Below are 22,707 nucleotides of genomic sequence, written 5' to 3' on the forward strand. Positions count from 1 at the left end.
CCCTGTGGAGCCAGTCCTGGTCTGAGAGTTCTGAGCAGTCATCCTCAGCTACCTTAATCCTACCTTCTCTGCTTCCTGAGCACATCCTTGTACTCAAGTTCTTACCCATCCTCACACCAGGTCTTACCTTTTCCCCAAGAGCTTTCCCCACTGTTTCTCTTACACCCCCACCCCGCACATGCCTTTCACTGCAGTCAACCTTTTGCCAAGCAGCTAAAATGAGGGGTTCAGAATCAAAGCTTTTCTACTCGTCAGCTGAACAAAGTGCAATTAGACTCACCAACAGTGGGAAGAAAATATAAAATTATCTAACTTTTAGCTTCTGTAATGGATATACTATTCCCCAAGTCCTGAGATTTATGTATTCTTTTAAAAATACATGTTTATTTGAACAAGAGTAAGGTAAAGGATGATTAGTCAATATTAGCATTTCTTTTAAAAATACATGTTTATTTGAACAAGAGTAAGGTAAAGGATGATTAGTCAATATTAGCATTTCTTTTAAAAATATATGTTTATTTGAACAAGAGTAAGGTAAAGGATGATTAGTCAATATTAGCATTTTCACATATTGATTTCATTTTTTACATGCACTGTTTTAAAGGAGTCCTAAACCTGGTTTCCTGCCAGTGTCCTGTGCCAGCTACTTAGCACCAGCCCTGTCTGTGGCTATCTTAGAGTCTGGTCCAGAAGGTCTGCCTTGAACCTTAACCTTCAGGAGGCTTGTTAAGCTTTAAACTATGTTGATACCCAACACAGTTTGTTTTTTTTTTTTCTGAGACAAGGTCTTGTTCTGTTGTCCCAGCTAGAGTGCAGTGGTGTCATCATAGCTCACAGCAACCTCAAACTCCTGGGCTCAAGCGATCTTCCTGCCTCAGCCTCCCGTGTAGCTAGGACTGCAGGCATGTGCCACCACACCCAGCTAATTTTTTTCTATTTTTAGTAGAGATGGGGTCTCGTTCTTCCTCAGGCTGGTCTCGAACACCAGACCTCAAGTGATCCTCCTACCTCGGCCTACTGGAGTGCTAGGATTACAGGCATGAGTAACCGCGCCTGGTCTCAATACCTCAATTCTTGACCTTCATCTCTAAGTGACTTTGAATCCTTTCATCTTTATCCCAACTTCATAAATCCATTTGTCTGAAAAGCAGACCCTAAATAGGGTTTGTCCAAGAATGATCAGGGACCCTGGAGCTCTAGTCAAGGCTCTCAGCTACAGAACTGCCACCTCACCCCTGTCCAGAATAATGTAACTGCTATCTGCAAGCACTGAATCAATTATGCTTGAGGAGGAAGGGGAGGGCATTGCTGTATGATGAGGTCTCACTAGTTCCTTCTTTTAGACTCACTGTGTGATGCCAACACACTTCTTCCCTGCAAGAGATGCCCAGTGGCTCTGACCATCTCTGCTTCTCTCTTAGCTCACCGTGGATCTGAATGCCCCCACCTCCCAATAATGCTTGTGCCAGTCAGTGCCCCCTCATTGTCTCTCCCTCTTCTCTTTCTTTATCTCTGTGCTTCCTGCCGTGGTCCCCCCACCCCCTCCAGAGCTGCTGGATGACCAGCACCCTGTGGTCCGGTTGCTGCGCAGTTTTTCCTCTGACTGCACAGGGGGCCGGCCAGTCTCCTTGGATGCCACGCTGGCGCATCACCTGCACCAGTGCTCCTACCACCTGCGCCTCTTCCGGAACTGGCTGCGCTCAGGCCAGGATGATCCCGAGTGCCTCTACGGTACCCCCTGCCACCAAGCTGGCTGCTGCCACTACCCTGGCTGGGACTGGCTGCTTTGCTTATTGCACTTCTGGCAGGAGAACCTACCTATTTCTTTCTCCTGTTTTCCCTAAGGTTATGTGACTTGCATTTAGTCGCTTGGATGGGATTGGGGCCAGACTGCCTGGTAGCTGTAGCATTGGCTGCTCATCCCCTTCCTATTCTCCTTTCTCACTACCCCCTAATGTCACCCATTCCCCACTTCTATTCAGTACAGGAATAATCTCTTGCCTTGGAATCTGTTCTTATCTCTCTAACCCTCTACTACCACCATCTTCAAATTCAAATGTTTTCTAGCCATTCTGAGGAGCTAGAGGCTGTACCTGTCCAGCCCTCCTGCCACTAGATTATAGGGGGAAATTGAGGCACAGAGGCCTCAATTGAATCCTTGAGGCAAACAAGGGCCAGAGGTTAGAAGGTGATCAGGTATAATCCTTTTGAGTTGTAGATTTTAGTCATTGGTGAACAAGAAGCTAAGTCTTGCATAGATATTGTTGTCTTGCCTACCTTTAGTCCCTTTAAGGAGATGTAGAGGAGGCATAAGAAAGATTGGGGACTGAGAAAGTGGTTGGTATGTATATTTCTTGATCTTCTAATGGGGATATTTTTTCCATCAACAGTCCCTGGGATTAGGGTTGCACATTTAGGGTTACCCTTGACCCTACCTGAACTGGTAGAACTACATTGGAATTGTTGGGTTTAGAGCAGAGAATCAGTACTTATTCTTTTTTTCTAGGGGGATTGCCTTGTTTTCCTGATGGAGTAGAGAGATCCTAGCAAGTCTGGGATCTTCCAGTAGATCAGAAGGGAGAAGCATTGATGTGATGGAAATGACCAAGAAAGAACTTCCATCCCCCATCCTGTTCATGCATGTGGTTTTCCTGGGCTGAGCTTCAAGTATATTGCATGCCCTCCAATTTGCATCCAAGTATTCTAGCCTTTCTACCACATCCTAAATTTGCATGAACCCCTCCTCAGATTCCATGCCCTCCTCCTTAATCTGGTTCTCATGTTCATATACCTGAAATCTGCTGTTTTTTCCCAGCTCCCTGACCTCCCTACCTCATGTTAGATGTGCAGTTTCCCCCCTTCCCTCTGGATCCTTGTTTTATTCCCCCAGAAAGCACAAAAGCAATGTTGGTGCTTACCCTACTGGATTCTGATTTTTCCATGGAACATTGCAGGCTCTCCATAGGTAGGATGAGAGGTGATTTGATTCACCTGGAGGGCTTAGCAGGTAGACATTTTAAGAAATCTGGAGGTGAGAGAAGCAGATTACCCTAGGAACAATAAAGATTTTCCTCTCCTGAGAATCTCAGATACCCCTCACTCCAAAAGCCACGGACTCTCCTGATGGCTCTCAGGGACTCTCCATGCTTCCTTAGCCAGTTGGGGTATATCTGGCAGAAATAACATTGACTTTGTCCATCTCTTTTCTAACAGGATTTGAAGGGTGCTCCATGGTGCCTACCATCTACCCCCTGGAAACACTGCATAATGCACTGTCCCTGCGTCAAGTGAGTGAATTCTTGAGTAGAGTCTGCCAGCGCCACACTGATGCCCAGGCACAGGCCTCTGCAGGTATGGAGAATACGCTTATCTGGTACTCCATCTCTGCCCCTAATGCCATGCCTCCTAGCCTATGAGAAAGTAATAAAAAGATGGGCACTTCACAAAGACACAAAAGTAAACTTGAAAAAAAATGTATAATTGTATAGGCCAACTAAAATATCACAGAAATATCATTCTTTCCCTACAAAATGTGATCCTAATGAAAATCCTATTCTTCTCAAATCAGAAAAATCAACTCTAAAGTTCTCACTGAAAAATAAACAAGCAAGAATAGGAAAAAAAACACGAAAAGAGGAGCAATGAGAGGATACTAGCCCCACCACATTTTAAAACATCCTATAAAACTTCTACAATACAAACGTGTAGTAATGGTACATGAATAGACAGAGGGTCAAAGAAATAAAATAGAAAACCTAGAAATAGATGAAATTAGCATTTCAAAATACTGAGTAAAAGATAGACTTTTTAATAAATAGATTTGGGACAACTAAATAGCCATTTGACAAAAATTAAAATTGAATCCATATTTTACACTATATACCAGGATAAATTCCACATAGAACAGAGATCTAAATGTAAAAATCAAATTATATAGCTCCAAGAGCTTATTCATCCACAGAAACACCAAAAAAATCAAGCAAAAACTGTCAAAACCAGCTCTATCAGAACCTGGAAAATAGTCAAAGGTTTATAGTAACTAGAAAAATGCTGAATCAAGAAAGAGGCAATGTAAAATTGGCAGTAAAGCTTTGTGGCCTTTTTACTTGCCCTTGCCCCGCCCATTTCCTTGGCTTGGTGGTGGTTTTGAACACGGCAGCCCACATTCTCAGTGTGGGACCCTGGTCCCTGGCTCCAGAGGGAGCAGAGCAGACCTATTCTCAGAGAATTGTGTTTGTTCTAATCTGTCTGTGTGCTACCCAAAGGACTGACACAAGGTGCATGTCTACATTTGTTTTGCCTAATTTGAAACTCACTCAGGGCAGAAAACTGGTTATGCAGAGGGTGTTCCTCAAACACATTGTATAGCGAACGAACAGTTATTGCTCCCTGAGGGAAAATGTTATAGTTAAGGCAAACAACAAAGGTACTGAAAGCCTGGGAGGAAAACCTGGGAGAGAGTTTCTCTGGAAAATTAGGGAATTCAAAAGCACTCATATTTACTGGCGAAGAGCATGTACACAGAAAAGACTTGAGAAGACCCTGAGTTTTCACCTCTGGCTGAACTCTAGATTGAGCACAAGCAGGAAGTAAAGGCTAAAGGATAGTTGTACATGGTCTGGCTAAGCGTCGAAGGAGTACCTCAACACAGAACCAATCTATAAAAATTAAGAGAGCTTTCCTTTCCTTTTTCTTTTCTTTTTTTGGTTTCTGGCATTCAAAGAAATCTTGGTCAAAACACTAGCTGAACACAGGCTAAAGAAACAGACTTCAGAGACTACACGTAACAAAGAGTACAGTCTTTACAGAAATAATTTAGGAAAGTCACTAAACAAACAGCTAGAGCCCACAGCAGATAACAAAAACAAAGCCTGAGGGGGGGAATAATCTCATTTACAGAGTTAACATGTTATAAATCTCAAAATATTTATAAAAAAATTATAAAACATGCAAAAAAAAGAAAAGGACACCCAAGAAAGTATAGCCCATTCATAGAAGAAATGAATATAAATGGTCCATGAGGAAGCATAGACATTAAACTTACTAAACAAGATTTTAATCAGCTATTTTATAATAAATATGGTCAAAGAGCTAAAAGAGACCATTGACAAAGAACTAAAGGGATCACCTTGAAGCATCTTGTCTGAATACAAAAAATTAATATAGAAAAAAATTTTTAAGAAAATTAAAAAAAAAGAACTAAAGGGAACCGGGAGAATTATGCCTCAACAAATAGAGAATTTTAATTAAAAGATAAAAAATATAAAAAGTAAGGAAATGGAAACTCTGAGGCTGAAAAGTACAATAACTAAAATGAAGAATTCACCAGCAGGATTCATAGAAGATTTGAGCAAACCTGAAGATAGGTCAATTGAAAATTTCCAGCATGAGTTGCAGAAAGAAGAAAGAAAAATGAACATGAGCAGAAGGGACCTGGGATACCATCAATCATGCCAGGATATGCATAATGGATATTACAGAAGGAGAAGAAAAAGAGGCAGAAAATATATTTGAAGAAACAATGGCCAAAACCTTCCCAAATTTGATAAAAGATATGAATCTATATATCCAAATACCTCCAGCAGCTCCAAAAAGGATAAGTGCAAAGAGATCCACACTGAGACACATTATAATCCAATTGTTAAAAGACAAAGAGAGAATCTTGAAAGCAGCAAGAAAGAAGGAACTTGTCACATATAAAGAATCTTTAGTAAGAGCAATAGCCAATTTCTCATCAGAAATCATGAAAACCAGAAGGCAGTGGGATGATACATTTATAGTGTTAAAAGAAAAAAACCGTGAACCGGCCAGGTGCTGTGGCTCACGCCTGTAATCCTAGCACTGTTGGAGGCTGAGGCAGGAGGATTGCTTGAGTTCAGGAGTTTGAGACCAGCCTGAGCAAAAGTGAGACCCTGTCTCTACTAAAAATAGAAAAAATTAGCCAGGAGTGGTAGCAAGCACCTGTAGTCCCAGCTACTCAGGAGGCTGAGGCAGAAGGATTGCTTGAGCCCAGGAGTTTGAGATTGCTGTGAGCTAGGGGGATGCCACAGCACTCTACTCAGGGCAATGGAGTGAGACTCTGTCTCAAACAAACAAAAACAAAAAAAGAAAAAGAAAAAAAAGCCATGAACTAAGACTTCTTTAGCTGCAAAACTGTCCAAAAATGAAGGAGAAATTAACACATTCCCAGATAAACAAAAGCTGAAAGAATTTGTCACTAGTAGACCTTCCCTATAAGATGCTAAAAGGAGCCTTTCAGGATGAAATAAAAGGATACTAGGATACCAGACAGTAACTTGAAGCCATATAAAAACTTAGGAACTCTAATAAAGGTAATTACATTGGTACATATGAAAGCCAGTGTTATTATATTTTTGGCTTATAGCTCCTCTTTTTATTTCATGTATAATCTAACACACAAATGAATAAAACATTCACTATAAGTCTATGTTAATTGGCACACAATGTATAAAGATGTAATTTGTGACAACAACATAAGGTGGGGACTCAGCTTTATAGCAGCAGAGTTTTTGTGCGTTATCAAAGCTAAATTGCCATCAATTCAAACCAGATTTTTTATAAATTTAGAATCTTAATTATAACCTCCATGGTAACCACTAAGAAAATACCTTAAAATATATACAAAAAAAGGAAATGAAAAAGTAATCAAAATGGTATACTACAAAAAAAAAATCAATTAAACATAAAAGGTAGCAGTAATGATAGAAAGGAAAAACAAGAAAAGGTATAAAACATACACAAAATAAATAGCAAAATGGCAGAAGCCCTTTCTTTTCAGTAATGACTTTAAATGTAAATGAATTAAACTCTTCAATCAAAAGGCAGAGTGGCAGAATGTATTTTAAAAAATGATCCAACTATATGCTGACTATAAGAGATTCATTTTGTTTATATTTTTTAAGTTGAATTGGTTTATTTTCTGATTTGCAGTTCTTTAATGTTATTACAAAAGATGGAATATCATTTACTGTAAAATTTTTTTTTAAAAAAACCCTCTCTGGTGGTTTCCTTATTGAAAAACTATCATAATAATGTAAACAGAAGGAAAACAACTAAGATTTAGGCAAATGTAATTGTGTTTTGTATATTTAATTTATTATTTACACTAACATATAATGTCAGAATGATAATTATAATGTGGCCAGAGTTATAGGAATATAAAAGAATGAAAAGTCTAAGAAGACAAACTTCCAGCTTAGACAACTGTAAGTTTAGTAATGTTCTCTCATGTTGTTTTGCTTTCTAACATATTTCACATTTCCTTGTGTGTGTGTGTGTGTGTGTGTGTGTATGCCAAGTGTGTTATATTTGATAAGAGACTCACTTTAGATCCAAAGACACAAATAGGTTGAAAGTGAAAAGGTAGAAAAAGAGATTCCATGCAAATAGTAACCAAAAGAGAGCTGGGGTCGCTATACTAGTATCAGACAAAATAGTCTCTAAGTAAAACATTATTACAAGAGACAAAAGTGGTCATTACATATTAATAATGAGGTCAATTTATCAAGAAGATATAACTGTTATAAACACGTAAGCCAGGCACAGTGGCTTATGCCTGTAGTCCCAGCTACTTGGAGGCTGAGGCAGGAGGGTCATTTGAGCCTAGGAGTTTGAGGCCAGCCTGGACAACATAGTGAGACCCCATCTCTTAAAAAAAAAGTGTGTGTGTGTGCGTGTGCATGTATATATATATACATATATATATATGCACACACACACAGAGCAAACAACAGAGCCCCAATAGTTGGAGACACCCACTTTAAATAATGGACGGAACAACTAGACAGAAAAATCAGATCAGTAAGGAAACAGAGGATGGGAACAACACTATAAACCAACTAGACCTGACAGACATATATAGAACATTCCACCCAATAACAGCAGAATACTGTTAGATTCTTAGAAGATCACTTAGATTCTTCTGAAGTGCACATGGAATATTCTCCAGAATAGACCATATGTTAGGCCACAAAACAAGTCTCAATAAATTTTACATACAAATTTATCATACAAAGTATCTTCTCCAACCACAATGGAATGATGCTAGAAATCAATAATAGAAGGAAAACCAAAAAAATTCACAAATATGTGGAAATTATACAATATACTCTCAAACAACTAGTGGGTCAAAGAAGAAATCACAAGGGAAATTAGATTATTCTTTGAGATGAATGAAAATGAAAACACAGCATATCAGAAGTTATGGGCTGCAGCAAAATCAGTGCTCATAGATAAATTTATAGCTGTAAACACCTACATTAAAAAGGAGAAATCTTAAATCAATAACCTAACTTTATACCTTAAAGGACTAGAAAAAGAAGAGTAAACTAAACCCAAAGCTAGCAAAATGAAGGAAATAATAAAGATTAGAATGTCGATAAAGGAAATAATGAATAGAAAAATAGTAGGAAGAATCAACAAAACCAAAAGTTGGTTCTTTGAAAAGATCAGCAAAATTGGCAAACCTTTAGCTAGACTGACTAAGAAAAGAGAGAATATTCAAATAACTAAAATCAGAAATAAAAGTGGGGACATAAAAGAGTATTGTGAACAATTATATGCCAACAAATTAGATAACCTAGATGAGATGGATGAATTCTTAGAAACACACAAACTATAAAAATTGACTCCAGAGGAAATAGACCTGGCTGGGTGCAGTGGCTCACATCTGTAATCCCAGCACTTTGGGAGGATTGCTTGAGATCAGGAGTTCAAGACCAGCCTGGGCAGCATAGGCAGCCTGTCTCTACAAAAAAATAAAAGAAAAATTAGTTGGGTATGATGGCACGGGTCTGTTGTCCCAGCTACTCAGAAGGCTAGGGCAGAAGGATTGCTTTAACCCAGCAGTCTGAGGCTGCAGTGAGCTATGATCATGCTACTGCACTCCAGCCTGGGTAACAGACCAAGACCCTGCCTCTAAAAAGAAGAAAAAAAAGAATGCGTCACAAATAACCATTTCTAAATTGTAACAGAAACAATTGGAGTATGTTGTATATAGTAATGGAAGTATTGTATTATACCAAACATTTAAAGAAGAATTAACCCCAGTTCTTCTCATGCTCTTCCAAAAACTTGAAGAGGAGAAAGTACTTTCTAACTCATTCTGCAAGTCTGACATTACCCTGATACCACAAATCAGACAAAGACACTATAAGAAAACTACACAACAACATCCCTTATGAATATAGTGGCAAAAATCCACAACAAAATGCTAGCAAGCCAAGTCCAACAGCACCTTAAAAGAATTACACACCATGGCTAAGTGAGATTTATCTCAGGAATGCAAGAATGACTCAATACAAGAAAATCAGTCAGTGTAATATACTACATTAATAGAATGAGGGGAAAAAACACAATCATCTCAGTTGGCACAGAAAAACATTTGACAAAATCCGTCATCCTTTCATGATAAAAACACTCAGCAAACTAGGAATAGAGGAGAATTTCCTCAACACGATAAAGGGCATTTATGAAAACTCACAGCACATATACTCAATGGTGAAAGACTGAAAGCTTTCCTCCTGTAATTAGAAACAAGACAAGGATGCCTGCTTCTACCGCTGCCATTCAACATTGTACTAGAAATTCTCGTCAAGGAAAAAAAAAGGCATCCAAATTGGAAAGGAAGTAATAATGCTAGGCCTATGCACAGCGATTGTGGTCCTATATATGGAAAATTGCAAAGAAGCCTCAAAAAAAAAAAAAAATCTACTAGAGCTAATGAACAAATTCAGCAGAGTTGCAGGGTATAAGATCAACTCACAAAAATCAATTGGGAAAAAAATCAATTGGGGACAAGGAGAAGGAGAAAAAAATCAATTGTGTTGCTATACACCAGCAATGAAGAATCCAAAAATGACATTAGGAAAACAATTCCATTTACTATAGCATCTAAAAGAATAAAATACCTAGGAACAAATTTAACCAAGAAATGGAAAGATTTGTACACTGGAAACTATAAAACATTGTTGAAAGAAATTAAACAAGACCTGTACAATGGAAAGACATTCCATGTTCATATAGAAGACATGATATTGTTAAAATGGCAGTATTTCCCAGAGTGATGTGTGGATATAATGCAATTACTATCAAAATGCCAATGACCTTCTTGCAGAAATGGAAAAGCTGATCCTCAAATTCATATGGAATTACAATGAGGCCTAAATAGCCAAAAGAATATTGAAAAAGAAAAACAAAGTTTGAGGGCTCACACTGCCTAATTTCAAAATGTACTACAAAGCTATAGTAATCAAAACAATGTGGTACTGCCATAAAGATAAAAATATAGGCCAATTGAATAAAATCAAGAGTCCAGAAACAAACCCATACATCTATAGCTAGTTGGTTTTCAGATGCCAAGGATGTTCAATGGAGAAAGAACAGTATCTTCAATAAATGATGCTGGAACCACTGGATATTCACATGCAAAAGAATGAAGTTGGACCACTACCTCACACCATATAAAATTAACTCATGGATCAGTGACCTAAATATGAGAGCTAAAACTATAAAACCCTTAGAAGAAGACATAGGGTAAATCTTCATGACCCTAGATTTGGTAGTGGATTCCTACAAAGACCAAAAGTATAAGCAACAAAAGTAAAAAATAGATAAATTTGACTTCACCAAAATTGAAAGCACTTGTGCATCAAAGAACATTGTCAAAAAGCGAAAAGACAGCTTACCGAAAGAGAGAAATTATTTGCAAATCAGTTTCTAATAAAGGTCTAGAACATAACAACTCAACAAAAAGACAAACAACCCAACTTAAAAATTAGGCAAAGGACTGGAATTGACCTTTCTCCAAAGAAGATAGAGAAATAGCCAAGAAGTGCATGAAAAGAAGCTCACTCTCATTAGTCATTAGGGATGTGCAAATCTGAACCACAATGAGATACCACTTCAACCCCCTAGGATAGCTATATAAAAAAACAAAGAAGAAACATTGTGTAAGAGAGGATGTGGACAAATTGGAACACTTGCATATTGCCGGTAGGAATGTAAAATGGTGCAGCCACTGTGAAAAACAGTTTGACAGTTCCTCAAAAAGTTTAACAAAGAATTACTATATGACCCAGCAATTCCACTCCTAGGTATGTACCCCAAAGAACTGAAAATAGGTACTCCAACAAATACCTTCACAGAGATGTTCATAGTAACAGTATTCACAACAGTCAAAAGGTAGAAACAACTGAAATGTCCTTGAATGGATAAATAAAATGTATATACATACAATGGAATATTACTGAGATATAAAAAGGAATGAAGTACTGATACATATTATAATATGGATGAACCTCAGAAACATTATGCCAAGTGAAAAAAGCCAAGCACAAAAAGTCACATATTGTATCATTCCATTTATATGAAATACCCAGAGTAGGTAAATCCATAGAGACAGAAATAAGATTGGTAGTTTCCAGGGATTGAGGGTAAAGCAGAATGGGATTAACTTCTTAATGGCTATGGGGTTTTCTTTTTGGGTGATGAAAATGATTTGGAACTAGATAGAGGTGGTAGTTGTACAACATTGTGGATGTACTAAATGCCACAAAACTATATACACTTTAAGATGGATAACTTTATATTAAGTGCTTTTCACCTCAATAAAAAAAATTAAGCCATGCAAAACTAAAAATAAGCAAGGTAGTGGTGGTAAATTCCTTTATCATCCGAAATTAAGGAAAGCCTAATTGTGACTCAAAGTCAAATTTAGGAAATAATAGGAAAACATTGGTAAATTAAGTATATAAACTTAAAACCAATAGGGACATCATATGCAAAAACATTTTTTTTGTAATTTATGTCATATATGTAGAATTAATCATTCTAAAATATAAAGAGCTCTTATATATCAATAAGGAGAAGACCAAAACACGATTTTTAAAAAGTTTACATAGAAAGAAATGCAGATGGCCATTGCACATATGAAATTATGCTCAATCTTGGTCATAAGAGATATGCAAATTAAAACCACACTGAGATATTATTTCTCACCTATCAGATTAGAAGATTGGAAAAAATCCAAAAGTTTAACAAAATACCTTCTTGGTAAGTGTAATGAAATAGGAAGTTGGTGGGAGTATAAAATGGTACAAATGGATGTAAAATTGGTAATATCTCACAGAATTACAGATACAGTTAACCTCTGATCCAATAATCCACTTTCAGGAATCTATTCTGAGGCTATTCCTGCACAAAGTTGAAATAACATTTACATAAAATTATTCATTGTGAAAAAAAAGAAAAAAATATTCATTGTGGCATTATTTATGGTAAAAAATATTGGAAACAATCCAAGAGTTCTTCAGTACAAGAGTGGTTGAAAAAACTTTGGTATATCCACTTGATTAAATACTATGTATCTGTTGAAACTAATGAGAAAGTTCTATATCATGTGACATGAAGTAATCACCACAATATATCATTAAGTGAAAAAATAAGGTGCAGAATAGTATGTTACCTATTTTGTAAATAAGGAGGTATAATAAAGAAAAAAATACATATATATTTGCAAAAAGAAATGCTAGAAGTATAAACCGGAAACTAATAAAATTGGTTACCTCTAGAGGTAAAAATGGAGAATGGGGCTGAAAGGCATGAAGGAAACACAACTTCCCTGAGTGTACCTTCTTAGATAGCTTTGACTTGTGAACCTGTGAATGTTTTTCAAAATAGAAAATTAAATCAAAAGGGAAAAGAAACAAACCCTAAAATTGAAAACCAAAGAAAGAAATGACCCTAACTGTATATCAAAATAGTAACATAACCACACAGGTAAAATAATTTTTCAAATTCACTCTGACTGTAAATTCTTTGATGAGACAAGAACAATAAAATAATTTTTATCCTTATTTAGTAGTTTAATTGTTAGTAGTGATATTAATACTATAATGATATTGATACTAGTTTGATATATTTGTATTATAAAGTAATGCAAATAAGGAATTATGTTCCTATTATTAGGAACCAGAATTTTCAAAATAAGGTAAATTAGACATGAGTATACATTCAAAAAGCTTTTTATTTTTTTTTTTTTTGAGACAGAGTCTCGCTCTGTTGCCCAGGCTAGAGTGCCATGGCATTGGCCTAGTTCACAGCAACCTCAAACTCCTGGGCTCAAGCAATCCTACTGCCTCAGCCTCCCAAGTAGCTGGGACTACAGGCATGTGCCACCATGCCCAGCTCATTTTTTCTATATATTTTTAGCTGTCCATATAGTTTCTTTCTATTTTTAGTAGAGATGGGGTCTCGCTCTTGCTCAGGCTGGTCTCGAACTCCTGAGCTCAAATGATCCGCCCTCCTCGGCCTCTCAGAGTGCTAGGATTACAGGAGTGAGCCACTGTGCCCAGCCTCAAAAAGCTTTTAAAATGCTATAATATAGGCTGGGGATAATGGCTCATGCCTGTAATCCCAGCACTTTGGGAGGCTGAAATAGGAGGATTGTTTGAGGCCAGGAGTTTGAGACCAGCATGGGCAACAATAGTAAGACTCTGTCTTTAAAAAAAAAAAAAAAAAAATTTAAAAATTAGCTGGGTGGGGTGGCATGTGCCTGTAGTCCTAGCTACTTGGGAGGCTGAGGCAGGAGAATCACTTGAGTCCAGGAGTTTGAGGTTGCAGTGAGCTGTGATTACACCACCCTGGACAACAGAGCAATACCCTGTCTCTCTCTCAAAAAAATTGTATGTTTATATATATAAATATTTATTTACATATTTATATATTTGTAAATAAAGTACACTGAATGTATAAAAATCCACAAGCCCATAATGAATCCTACAAACAAAGAAAACAATAATAAAATAAAATAATAGTTGTCCACTGCTATTGGAGAATACTTTTCAGCAACTCCTTACTCTGAAACCTAATTAAAGGGAAATAAACACTTACCTACCTTTTTGGTGAAAACTGTGGTTCAAAATAATAAATAATCAAATAGCCTCAGTTGAAGAGGGAAAGCTCTTCTTTACAGAAAATTTGCTAGCTAATAAATGTAGAAGGATTGACAGAATTAGAAAATCACCATTTGACACCTCTAATAAAATAATTAAGGATTGTCAATGGATAATACTAACACCATTAAGTGAAACATTGATGGGCAACTAGACTTCTCTCAAAGGATCACTCCTGATCAGAAAGGAAAACTTCACAATAGTGAGAGCTGGTGGATGCCCCCTTAACCTAGTTAGTAAACTTAGCCTTACTTATAATGGGGCAATGAGACATTAAGTGCCTCCAATATGATACCATATGTAAGTACACAGGATCACCTCTTAAAGTAATTCTTAACAAAATTATTTCACCTGAATCATCTAATTAGGTCTTTTAGATCTAACTTCCAATTTATAGGAAATGCAAGGGATAATAAATTAAATGATTCTATGCAGAAGCAATTAGACAAGTCTAGAATGTAGGACATGACATACTACAAGACAATTGGCCTCTTCTTTTCAAAAACTTACAGTGAATAAGAGCGGTGGGGGGGGAGCGCTATTTAGACTAAAAGAGACATAACGAAATGCGATGCATGGTTCATGTTTGGATCCTGCTATAAAACACATTTAGGCTGGGCATGGTGCTTAGGCCTGTAGTCCTATTTACTTGGGAGGCTGAGGCAGGAAGATTGCGGGAGCCCAGAAGTTTGAGGCTGCAGTGAACTATGATCAGGCCACTGCACTCCAGCCTGGATAACAGAGAAAGACTCTATCTCAAAAAAAAAAAAAAAAAAAAAAAAAAAAAAAAAAACCAAGAGCGAGAGAGACATTTGGGGAGTATTTGGGGAAATTTGAATATATACCGGGTATTGGATGATATTAGGGAATTATTTTAAATTTTGTTCAGCTTGTTAATGGTGTGTGGCTATATAGGAAAAATTCCTTATGTTTTAGAAATGGATATTGAAGTATTTAGAGGTGAAATGTTTCATAATGTCAGTGATTTATTTTAAAGAACTTTCTTATGAAGAAATAGATGAAACAAGTATGGCAAAATGTTAATGTGTTAAATCTAGGAGATGAGTACATGGGTATTGATGTACTAGTCTTTCAACTACTTTTTTTAAAATGTTTAAAAATGTTCATAATATACAGTTTAAAAAATTGACAATAGTTTGGGAGAAGGGTCCCTAGGAAATGCTACTTCTCAGCCCAAGAAGGGTAAGTTGGATTTGACTTACACTGAGAACCTGTGGCTCTTAGATTCTTCCTCATATGCCTTTTTTTCTCCCCACACCCCACCTATCCAGCCCTCTTTGACTCTTTGCACAGCAACCAGGCCTCAGATAGCCCATTTTCCCCACCCCGTACTCTTCACTCACCTCCCCTGCAACTCCGGCAGCGTTCTGAGAAGCCCCCTTGGTGTAAGTAACCCTTTTGGAACTGCCTAGACAAAAGCCAAGGGGGGTGGAGGGATTGGTGAATGAGAGACCTGTTACATGAGGGGAAAAAAGATGAGGGTTGAAAGACCAAGAATATCCATTCGGGAAAGCAGTCTCATCTGCTGCTTCCAAGATGAGGGGAGGGCCTGTTTATTCTCTCTTTTCACATCTGTCCTCCATGCTCCCTCTATCTCATTGGAGAGAGACTCCTCTCCAATATTAGGGAATTATCTTTAATTTGGAGAGAGCTCTGCCCTTTGGGGAAGAAAGGATGGAGACTTCATTCTCCTCCAATCCCCATTTGATCTCTACAGCTTTCTCCAGTAAAGATGACTGAGAGGCAACCTACTACACGTCTAGAAAAGCTGGGAGCAGGAAACTAGAATCTGCTGCTTATGTCTACATGTTCTTTCTCTCAAGTTGTCTGTTCTCAGTTGTTAGTTCAAGTTGAGGCGCTGGTTTTTCCATCTCTTCTTTATTATCTATAGCCAATCACTAATTATTTTTGGTAACCTTGTGAACAGTGGAGCCACAAGAAGTTCTGAAGGTGACTGTAAGGAGGGGAAGATGCTGGTAGTAATTGGAGGTGGGGCTATGGGTCAGAGGCACTGTTAGGGGAAAAATCCTTTCCTTGTCATCCTGCCTCCTGGAATCAAACATGCCCTTCATTATTTTACTTGGACAGGAATGAAGCAAAGATTTATATTTCAGCATTGGGGTTAACAGTTGGAGATTTTGGCCTTCTTCTGGCACCCGGTATCAGGAAGAAACTTTCCTCCCTGACACCAAGAATTCTTCCCTGAATTTCAGGTTATCCTACACTCACCTTGACATTGCCCCTTTTACCTCTCCTGGAGTATTTATGGGTTCTGCTCCCTGGAAATCTTATCCTTCTCCCTCTTCTGTTTCTGTCTGACCTCTGTGATTTGCCAGCTCTGACCACGAGCTGGATACTAAGGCTACTTCTAAACTTAGATAAAGCTTAATTTACATCTTTTCTTTTCTTCATCTAGACCTTTGATTAATTATCAGGCATGTAGCCTCATTGGTAAACATCTTCTTTAGGGTCTGTCTGCACCAGAAATAGACTCCATATCTCTTAAAGCCTTGTACCAAAACCATTTCCCCCTTTTCCTGCTTAAAGCATGCCTCCTCTGATCCTTTATAGAAGAGAGATAACTGGCATATCTTATAAACTCAATGACTGACTGAGCTTTTGCAGGCTCAGACTTGCCAACTTTTCCAGGTTTTCTTTGATGACAATGTATTCAGGTATCCCCTGTTTCCAGAATCTATCATTATTGATACTATAGTGCTTTAATATATAGTTGTAATAAAATACTATCAATAAGTATGATATTTAAAAAGGGAAAAGTAGGTTATTCTCTTACTAGAGGTCAATGCAGAAGTAGAGTTTGGGGTAGGAATTGTCCCACAGTGTGATTAAAGATTCTGAGGTCTTTATTATACTCAGGATATGGGAAATTAGTTTTATGTTTTCTATGTATGTAATAGAAATATGCACAAGCCTGTAATTTAGAGGGTCCCAAGACTTAGGGGGTCTTAACTTTGGCTCCATGGATGGGCTTCAGGGTAGAGTGTGTAAGCCTCAGGAATCATATATAAAGATTAGTGTGAATATTCATATGTACATTTTTCCTGGAAGATTTTTATTAAAGCCTCAGAGGGGTCAGTGACCCCCAGAAAGGTTAAGAACTTCTACCATGTAGAGGTTCCATGGCAGTCTTCTATTTTGGTAAACCATTTTCTTTTCTACTGTTCTTATTTATAAGGTTTTTCTATATTCTCTGGCTTGCTTATCTCTTGGGCTATTAATAATGATTACCTCTGCCCCAGAAATACATTGATTGCTTTAAAGAATGATTCTTAACAAAAGGTGTACATCAGATTCAATTGGAAGTGTTTCAATAAGATGATATTGCCCTCATCCTTCCCCTCCCCTCACCTACGCCTTTACACTAAACACAGAATTAGAATCTCTGGAGATGGAATCTGGGAATTTGTATTTAAAGAAAATTTTTGACAGTTTTTTTTATTGATGCGTAATAGTAGTACATGTGATAACTTTAATACATTAGTATCATTTGTAAAGATCAGATCAGTGTACTTGGGATATCCATCCAAGAATTCTTCAAATTCTTCTCTTCTAGCTATTTTGAAGTATACTATGGATCTGCAGTCTCCAACCCCTGGGCTGCAGACTGGTACAGTCTGTGACCTGTTAGGTACTGGGGCACACAGCAGGAGGTGAGAGGTGGGGCTAGCTGAGCTTCATCTGTATGTACAGCTGCTCCCCATCACTCACATCACTGCCTGAGCCTTGCCTCCTGTCAGATCAGCAGTGGCAATAAATTCTCATATGACCGTGAACCCTACTGGAAACTGCGCATTCAAGGGATCTAGGTTGCGTGCTCCTTATGAGAATCTAATGCCTGATGATCTGAGGTGGAGCTGAAGTGGTGATGCTAGCGCTGGGGAGCAGCTGCAAATACAGATTATCATTAGCAGAGAGGTTTAACTGCACAGAGACCATAATAAATCAATTGCTTGCAGACTCTCATCAAAACCCTATCCGTGAGTGGCAAGTGTAAATGTAATAATAATATAAATAGAGATTACAATAAATGTAATGCACTTGAATTATCTCAAAACATTCCCTCCCCCAGTCTGGGGAAAAATTGTCTTCCCTGGCCAAAAAGGTTGGGGACTGCTGCTATATATTATTGTAAATTACAGTCATCCTGCTGATCTAACACTAGGTCTTATTTCTTTTATCAAACCATATATTTGTACCCATTGATTAACTTCTCTTCATTCCCCTCTCCTGCCTACACTTTCTTGTTTTTCCGTACTTGTCTTATTTCACTTAACATAATGACTTCCAGTTCCATCCATGTTACTGCAAATGACAGATTTCATTCTTTTTTCTGGCTGGATAATATTCCATTATGTATATATACCACATTTCTTTATTCATCTGTTGATGGGCACTTAGGTTGATTCCATATTTTGGCTACTGTGAATAGTGCTGCAGTGAACATGGAAGTGCCAATCTCTTATCAATATATTGATTTTGTTTCTTTTGAATATATACCCAGTAGTGGAATTGCTGGATCATATGGTAGTTTTATTTTTAGTTTTTTGAGGAACCTCCCTACTGTTCTCCATAATGGCTGTACTAATACTAATTTACATTCCCACCAACAGGGTATGAGGGTTCCCCTTTCTCCACATCCTCACTAGCATCCATTGTTGCCTGTCTTTTTGATAAAAGCCATTGTATTTGATTTGCATTTCTCTGATAATTAGTGATGTTGAGCATTTTTCATATACCTCTTGGGCATTTTTATGTCTTCCTTAGAGAAATGTCTATCAGATCTTTTGCCCATTTTAATTGGATTATTTGTTTTTTTGCTATTGAGTTGTTTTAGATCCTTATATATTCTGGTTATTAATCCTTTGTCAGATGGATAATTTGCAAATATTTTCTCACATTCTGTGGGTTGTCTTTTCACTTTGTTAATTGCTTCCTTTGCTGTGCAGAAGCTTTTTAGCTTGATATAATTCCATTTTTCTATTTTTGCTTTGGTTGCTTGGGCTTTTGAGATCTTACACAATGTTGATAGGTAACTCTAATTATGAACCACTGGGCTAAAGTGTTCATATGCTTCCAAGGTAGAAATGAGGGGCCATGGGAATTTGGAGTTGGAATGGGGGTTTATTTGTGAAAGAACTGATGTAGTGGGCCTCAGCACTCTCTCCTGAAGTCTTAGGTGTACCTTAATGTTACTCTCATAGTATACATTAAGCTAGGGTGAAAATTCCTGAGCTAGGCAAACTTAGGAATCTCTGCCTAACTTAGGAAGAACTCAGACCCTCTTTCCTCAAGACATAAGTAGCATAGGCTACCCATTCTAGCATTTGAACTGTATGAGTAGAGCCTCCTCTTCCAGCTTGTCTGACTTGGTCTCCTGACTTTGCTTTACAGACAGCAGTGGCCCTTCCAGCACTGTGTCCAGTGCTGGTCCTTCTTCCCCTACTGCAGTTGATGGTAACTCCCATTTTGGCTTCAGTGATCAACCCTCCCTAAATTCACATGTGACTGAAGAACATCAATGCCTTGGGCTACTCCAGGAGACCCTCAGGAATGGAGCACAAGAGCTATCCATAGAAGGGAAGCAAGAGCTTTTTGAACTGAACCAATCTCCACAGATGCCACCTGTGGAAATTAGCCAGCCATGCCAGCTTGCTGAAGAGGTCAGCCAGCCATGCCAGGAGGTCCCTGACATCAGCCAGTCATTCCAGGAGAACCATGACAATCTTAACCACACATACCAGGAGGTCCCTCAGATCAGCCAGCCATGCCAGAAGGCCAGCCAACTGTGCCAGAAAGTCTCTGAGGAAGTATGCCAGCTTTGCCAGGAGAACCCTGAAGAGGTCAGCCAGCAATACCAGGTGGTCCCTCTGGAGGTTGGCAAGCTGGTCCATGGGCTCCCTATAGGGGATGGGGGCCTGGTCCAGGAAACCATTGTGGAAGTTAGTAGACCAGCCCAAGAGATCCCTGAGGAGCTCAGCCAGCCATGCCATAAGTTTCCTGTGGAGGTTGGCAGGCTAGCCCAGGGGGCTTCTGTAATCAATCTGTTGTCTCAGGACATCCCTGAGATTGATAAATCATCCCAAGAGTTCCCTGGGGAAATTGATCTGCAGGCCCCGGAGGTCCCTGAGGAAGTTAATCAGCAGTCCTGGGTGGTCCCTGAGGTGATTGACCAGCTGCCTGCAGAGGATGTTCCTCAAGTCCGGCATCTGTCTAGTGATCCAAACCCTCAAAGCCAATCTCCAGCCCATGACCAGCACTCACCTCTTCCACCAGCAACATGTAATTAATTATTTTCTCATGAGTGGTGTCACACTATACCAGCCATTTGAGCCAGCAACCTTTTCTCTTGGCTAACTCACCAGCCAGCATGAGGCCTTGGCTCTCACCAGAGGTGTCTGAGGAAGCAGTTGTCTTGGCATGAAGCACACCTGTGCCAGAGCCTTGCTTGAGGAGGAGCCAATTTCATGTTCAAAGTAGGTATTGGCTCCTCACCTTGCTATTAGAGTTGAATAGGATTTCCTTGGAGTGGGCTGGTCTGTCATTACCTGTCCTACTCTGAGCATTGCAGGAAATCACAGATTGTTAAAGGAAATGCCACTTAACTACTGAAGACACCATCCAGGGATAGCAAATGCAAAAGGAGAGACTCCAGGGTCTTCACTTTTCTGGGGAAATATTCACAACTTCTCAAATTTCCCTTAGACCATATGTGCATTCAGGGGAACTCTTGTCTTTGCTAGCACTCCTCACATGAGCCCAGAATGGCCTTCTGAAATGTCTGGAAAATAGAGTCCCCTTCTCAAACAAACTTCTGTCATGGCCACTAATCTATAGACTGGGCTTATGAGTGTTTTCACATCATCCCCAAGTGCCCCCTCTGCCTCAGTCTTATTCCTCTGGTCAACAGCTCCAGGGAAAAATAGGTATTAGATGGTCATGTAAATTTCTGAGTAACTACTTAAAATGGTCTAGAAGATTCTTGGCCATTCTGTGAAGCTGGACCTCACTTTGTTGTGGGGCTGTTTGGCTTTAGGAGATGCTGTAGTAGAGAGAATCAGGTTCTATTTTAAGAAATCATCAAAGATCAATATTGTACAGATATGAGCAAAGATTTAATAAATAAATAAATATATATATATATATATATACACACACACACACACACACACACACATATATTTCTATAGTAGTGCCAGGGATAGACTGGCCAAAGAACAAACACTCCAGGGTCCCCAAGAAGTTTGTCCTTACATCATTGTGTCTTTAGGGTGAGACGTGATTATGAAGCTTTTCCCAAAGATGTGGGGGTGGGAGTGAGGGTGGATAGGAGGGGTAATGGGTCATTGGAGTGGGGGGCCGGAACATTATGAGTGCTCAATAAATACAAAATAATGAGAATGGTGGTGGTGATGACAATGTCCTTATGAATTCAAGAATGACTATGATTGTGAGTCAATTGTGTCTGTGACTGAATTAATTTGAATCAGTCAAAAGTCATTATAGTTGAGCAGGAATGGGCTATAAAAATACAGAGATTGGGGGCTGGGCACGGTGGCTCACACCTGAAATCCTAGCACTCTGGGAGGCCAAGGCAGGAGGATCGCTCGAGGTCAGGAGTTCAAGACCAGCCTGAGCAAGAGCAAGACTCTGTCTCTACTAAAAATAGAAAGAAATTAGCTGGACAACTAAAAATATGTAGAAAAAATTAGCCGGGCATGTTGGGACATGCCTGTATTCCCAGCTACTCGGGAGGCTGAGGCAGAAGGATTGCTTGAGCCCAGGAGTTTGAAGTTGCTGTGAGCTAGGCTGATGCCACGCCACTCTAGCTCGGGCAACAGAATGAGACTCTGTCTCAAAAAAAAAAAAAAAAAAATACAGAGATTGGGCATACCAGGAGGTCCCTATAGCAATCAGCCCACCATCCCAAAATGTCTTTAATAAGCAGAGTGTTGGATGTGGGGGTGGAAAGAGATTCTGTCTTTGTGAAGCACCAGAGGGTACATACCTTGTCACCAAATCCTTAGAATCGTCCTCTGAATTTTTCACTCTGATAATTTGGAGTGTCAGGAGTTTATATAAAAGGGCTATGCCCTTTCTCTACCCACTTGATATCTTTATACTGGGAAAGCCCAGAATACTGGGAGGGCTAGAATATCCCCTTCCCCAAATACTCACATTAGTAACCTGGCCACTCCTGACATACCCAGAACTATAAAGGGTTTCACTGGAGGGGAGGAAATCTAACTTTTTATTCCATGGAAATCATGACTTCACAGGGAGAGGTATTTCCAACCTCAGTGGGCTCTGGATCTCTTAGGACCCCTCAACTGCTTACCTCTTTGGTGTTTCCCTATCCAGGGTATCTGATCCTGGTTATTTGGTCTTCAGCTCTTGACCCCATGGTATGCAGGTCCCCTTCCCCTCTTTGATCCCCCAAACCAAATGTATGTCCTACCCTAGACTCTTATTCCCCATACTCAGGCAATCTCACCCATTTTCAGAAATTATGCTGGCTCTCCCTATCTTTCTCCCTTTACCCACCCTGTGTTCTCTGGCTCCCCTGTGTCCTGGAATTGCTTCCAGTAATCAAAAGCATTGGGGTCTTCCAAGATAAAAGATAATACTGGTTGAAGCAGAGAGGTGGAAGCCAGGGCCCAGCAACTAAGCAATGTGAAGAGTCAGAAAAAAACCT

At 39.0% G+C, this 22,707-nt stretch overlaps 1 protein-coding gene across 2 annotated transcripts in view; it reads left to right on the top strand.

The window, feature by feature from the left end:
- Positions 1–21,368, top strand: part of PPIP5K1 (diphosphoinositol pentakisphosphate kinase 1) — a 48,082-nt gene extending 26,714 nt beyond the window's left edge. Inside the window, exons 29-32 of one of the 2 annotated variants that reach the window (XM_069484059.1) lie at positions 1,549–1,731; positions 3,214–3,351; positions 15,266–15,379; positions 19,407–21,368. In XM_069484059.1, the coding sequence (XP_069340160.1) occupies positions 1,549–1,731; positions 3,214–3,351; positions 15,266–15,379; positions 19,407–20,302 (1,331 nt within the window). In that variant the 3' untranslated portion in view covers positions 20,303–21,368. The remainder of the gene's footprint in view (positions 1–1,548; positions 1,732–3,213; positions 3,352–15,265; positions 15,380–19,406) is intronic. The other variant, XM_069484067.1, reaches the window with a different exon arrangement.
- Positions 21,369–22,707: the final 1,339 nt, after the last annotated feature.

The sequence above is a fragment of the Eulemur rufifrons genome, chromosome 2 (assembly GCF_041146395.1).
Source record: "Eulemur rufifrons isolate Redbay chromosome 2, OSU_ERuf_1, whole genome shotgun sequence".
Classification (NCBI taxonomy): Eukaryota; Metazoa; Chordata; class Mammalia; order Primates; family Lemuridae; genus Eulemur; species Eulemur rufifrons.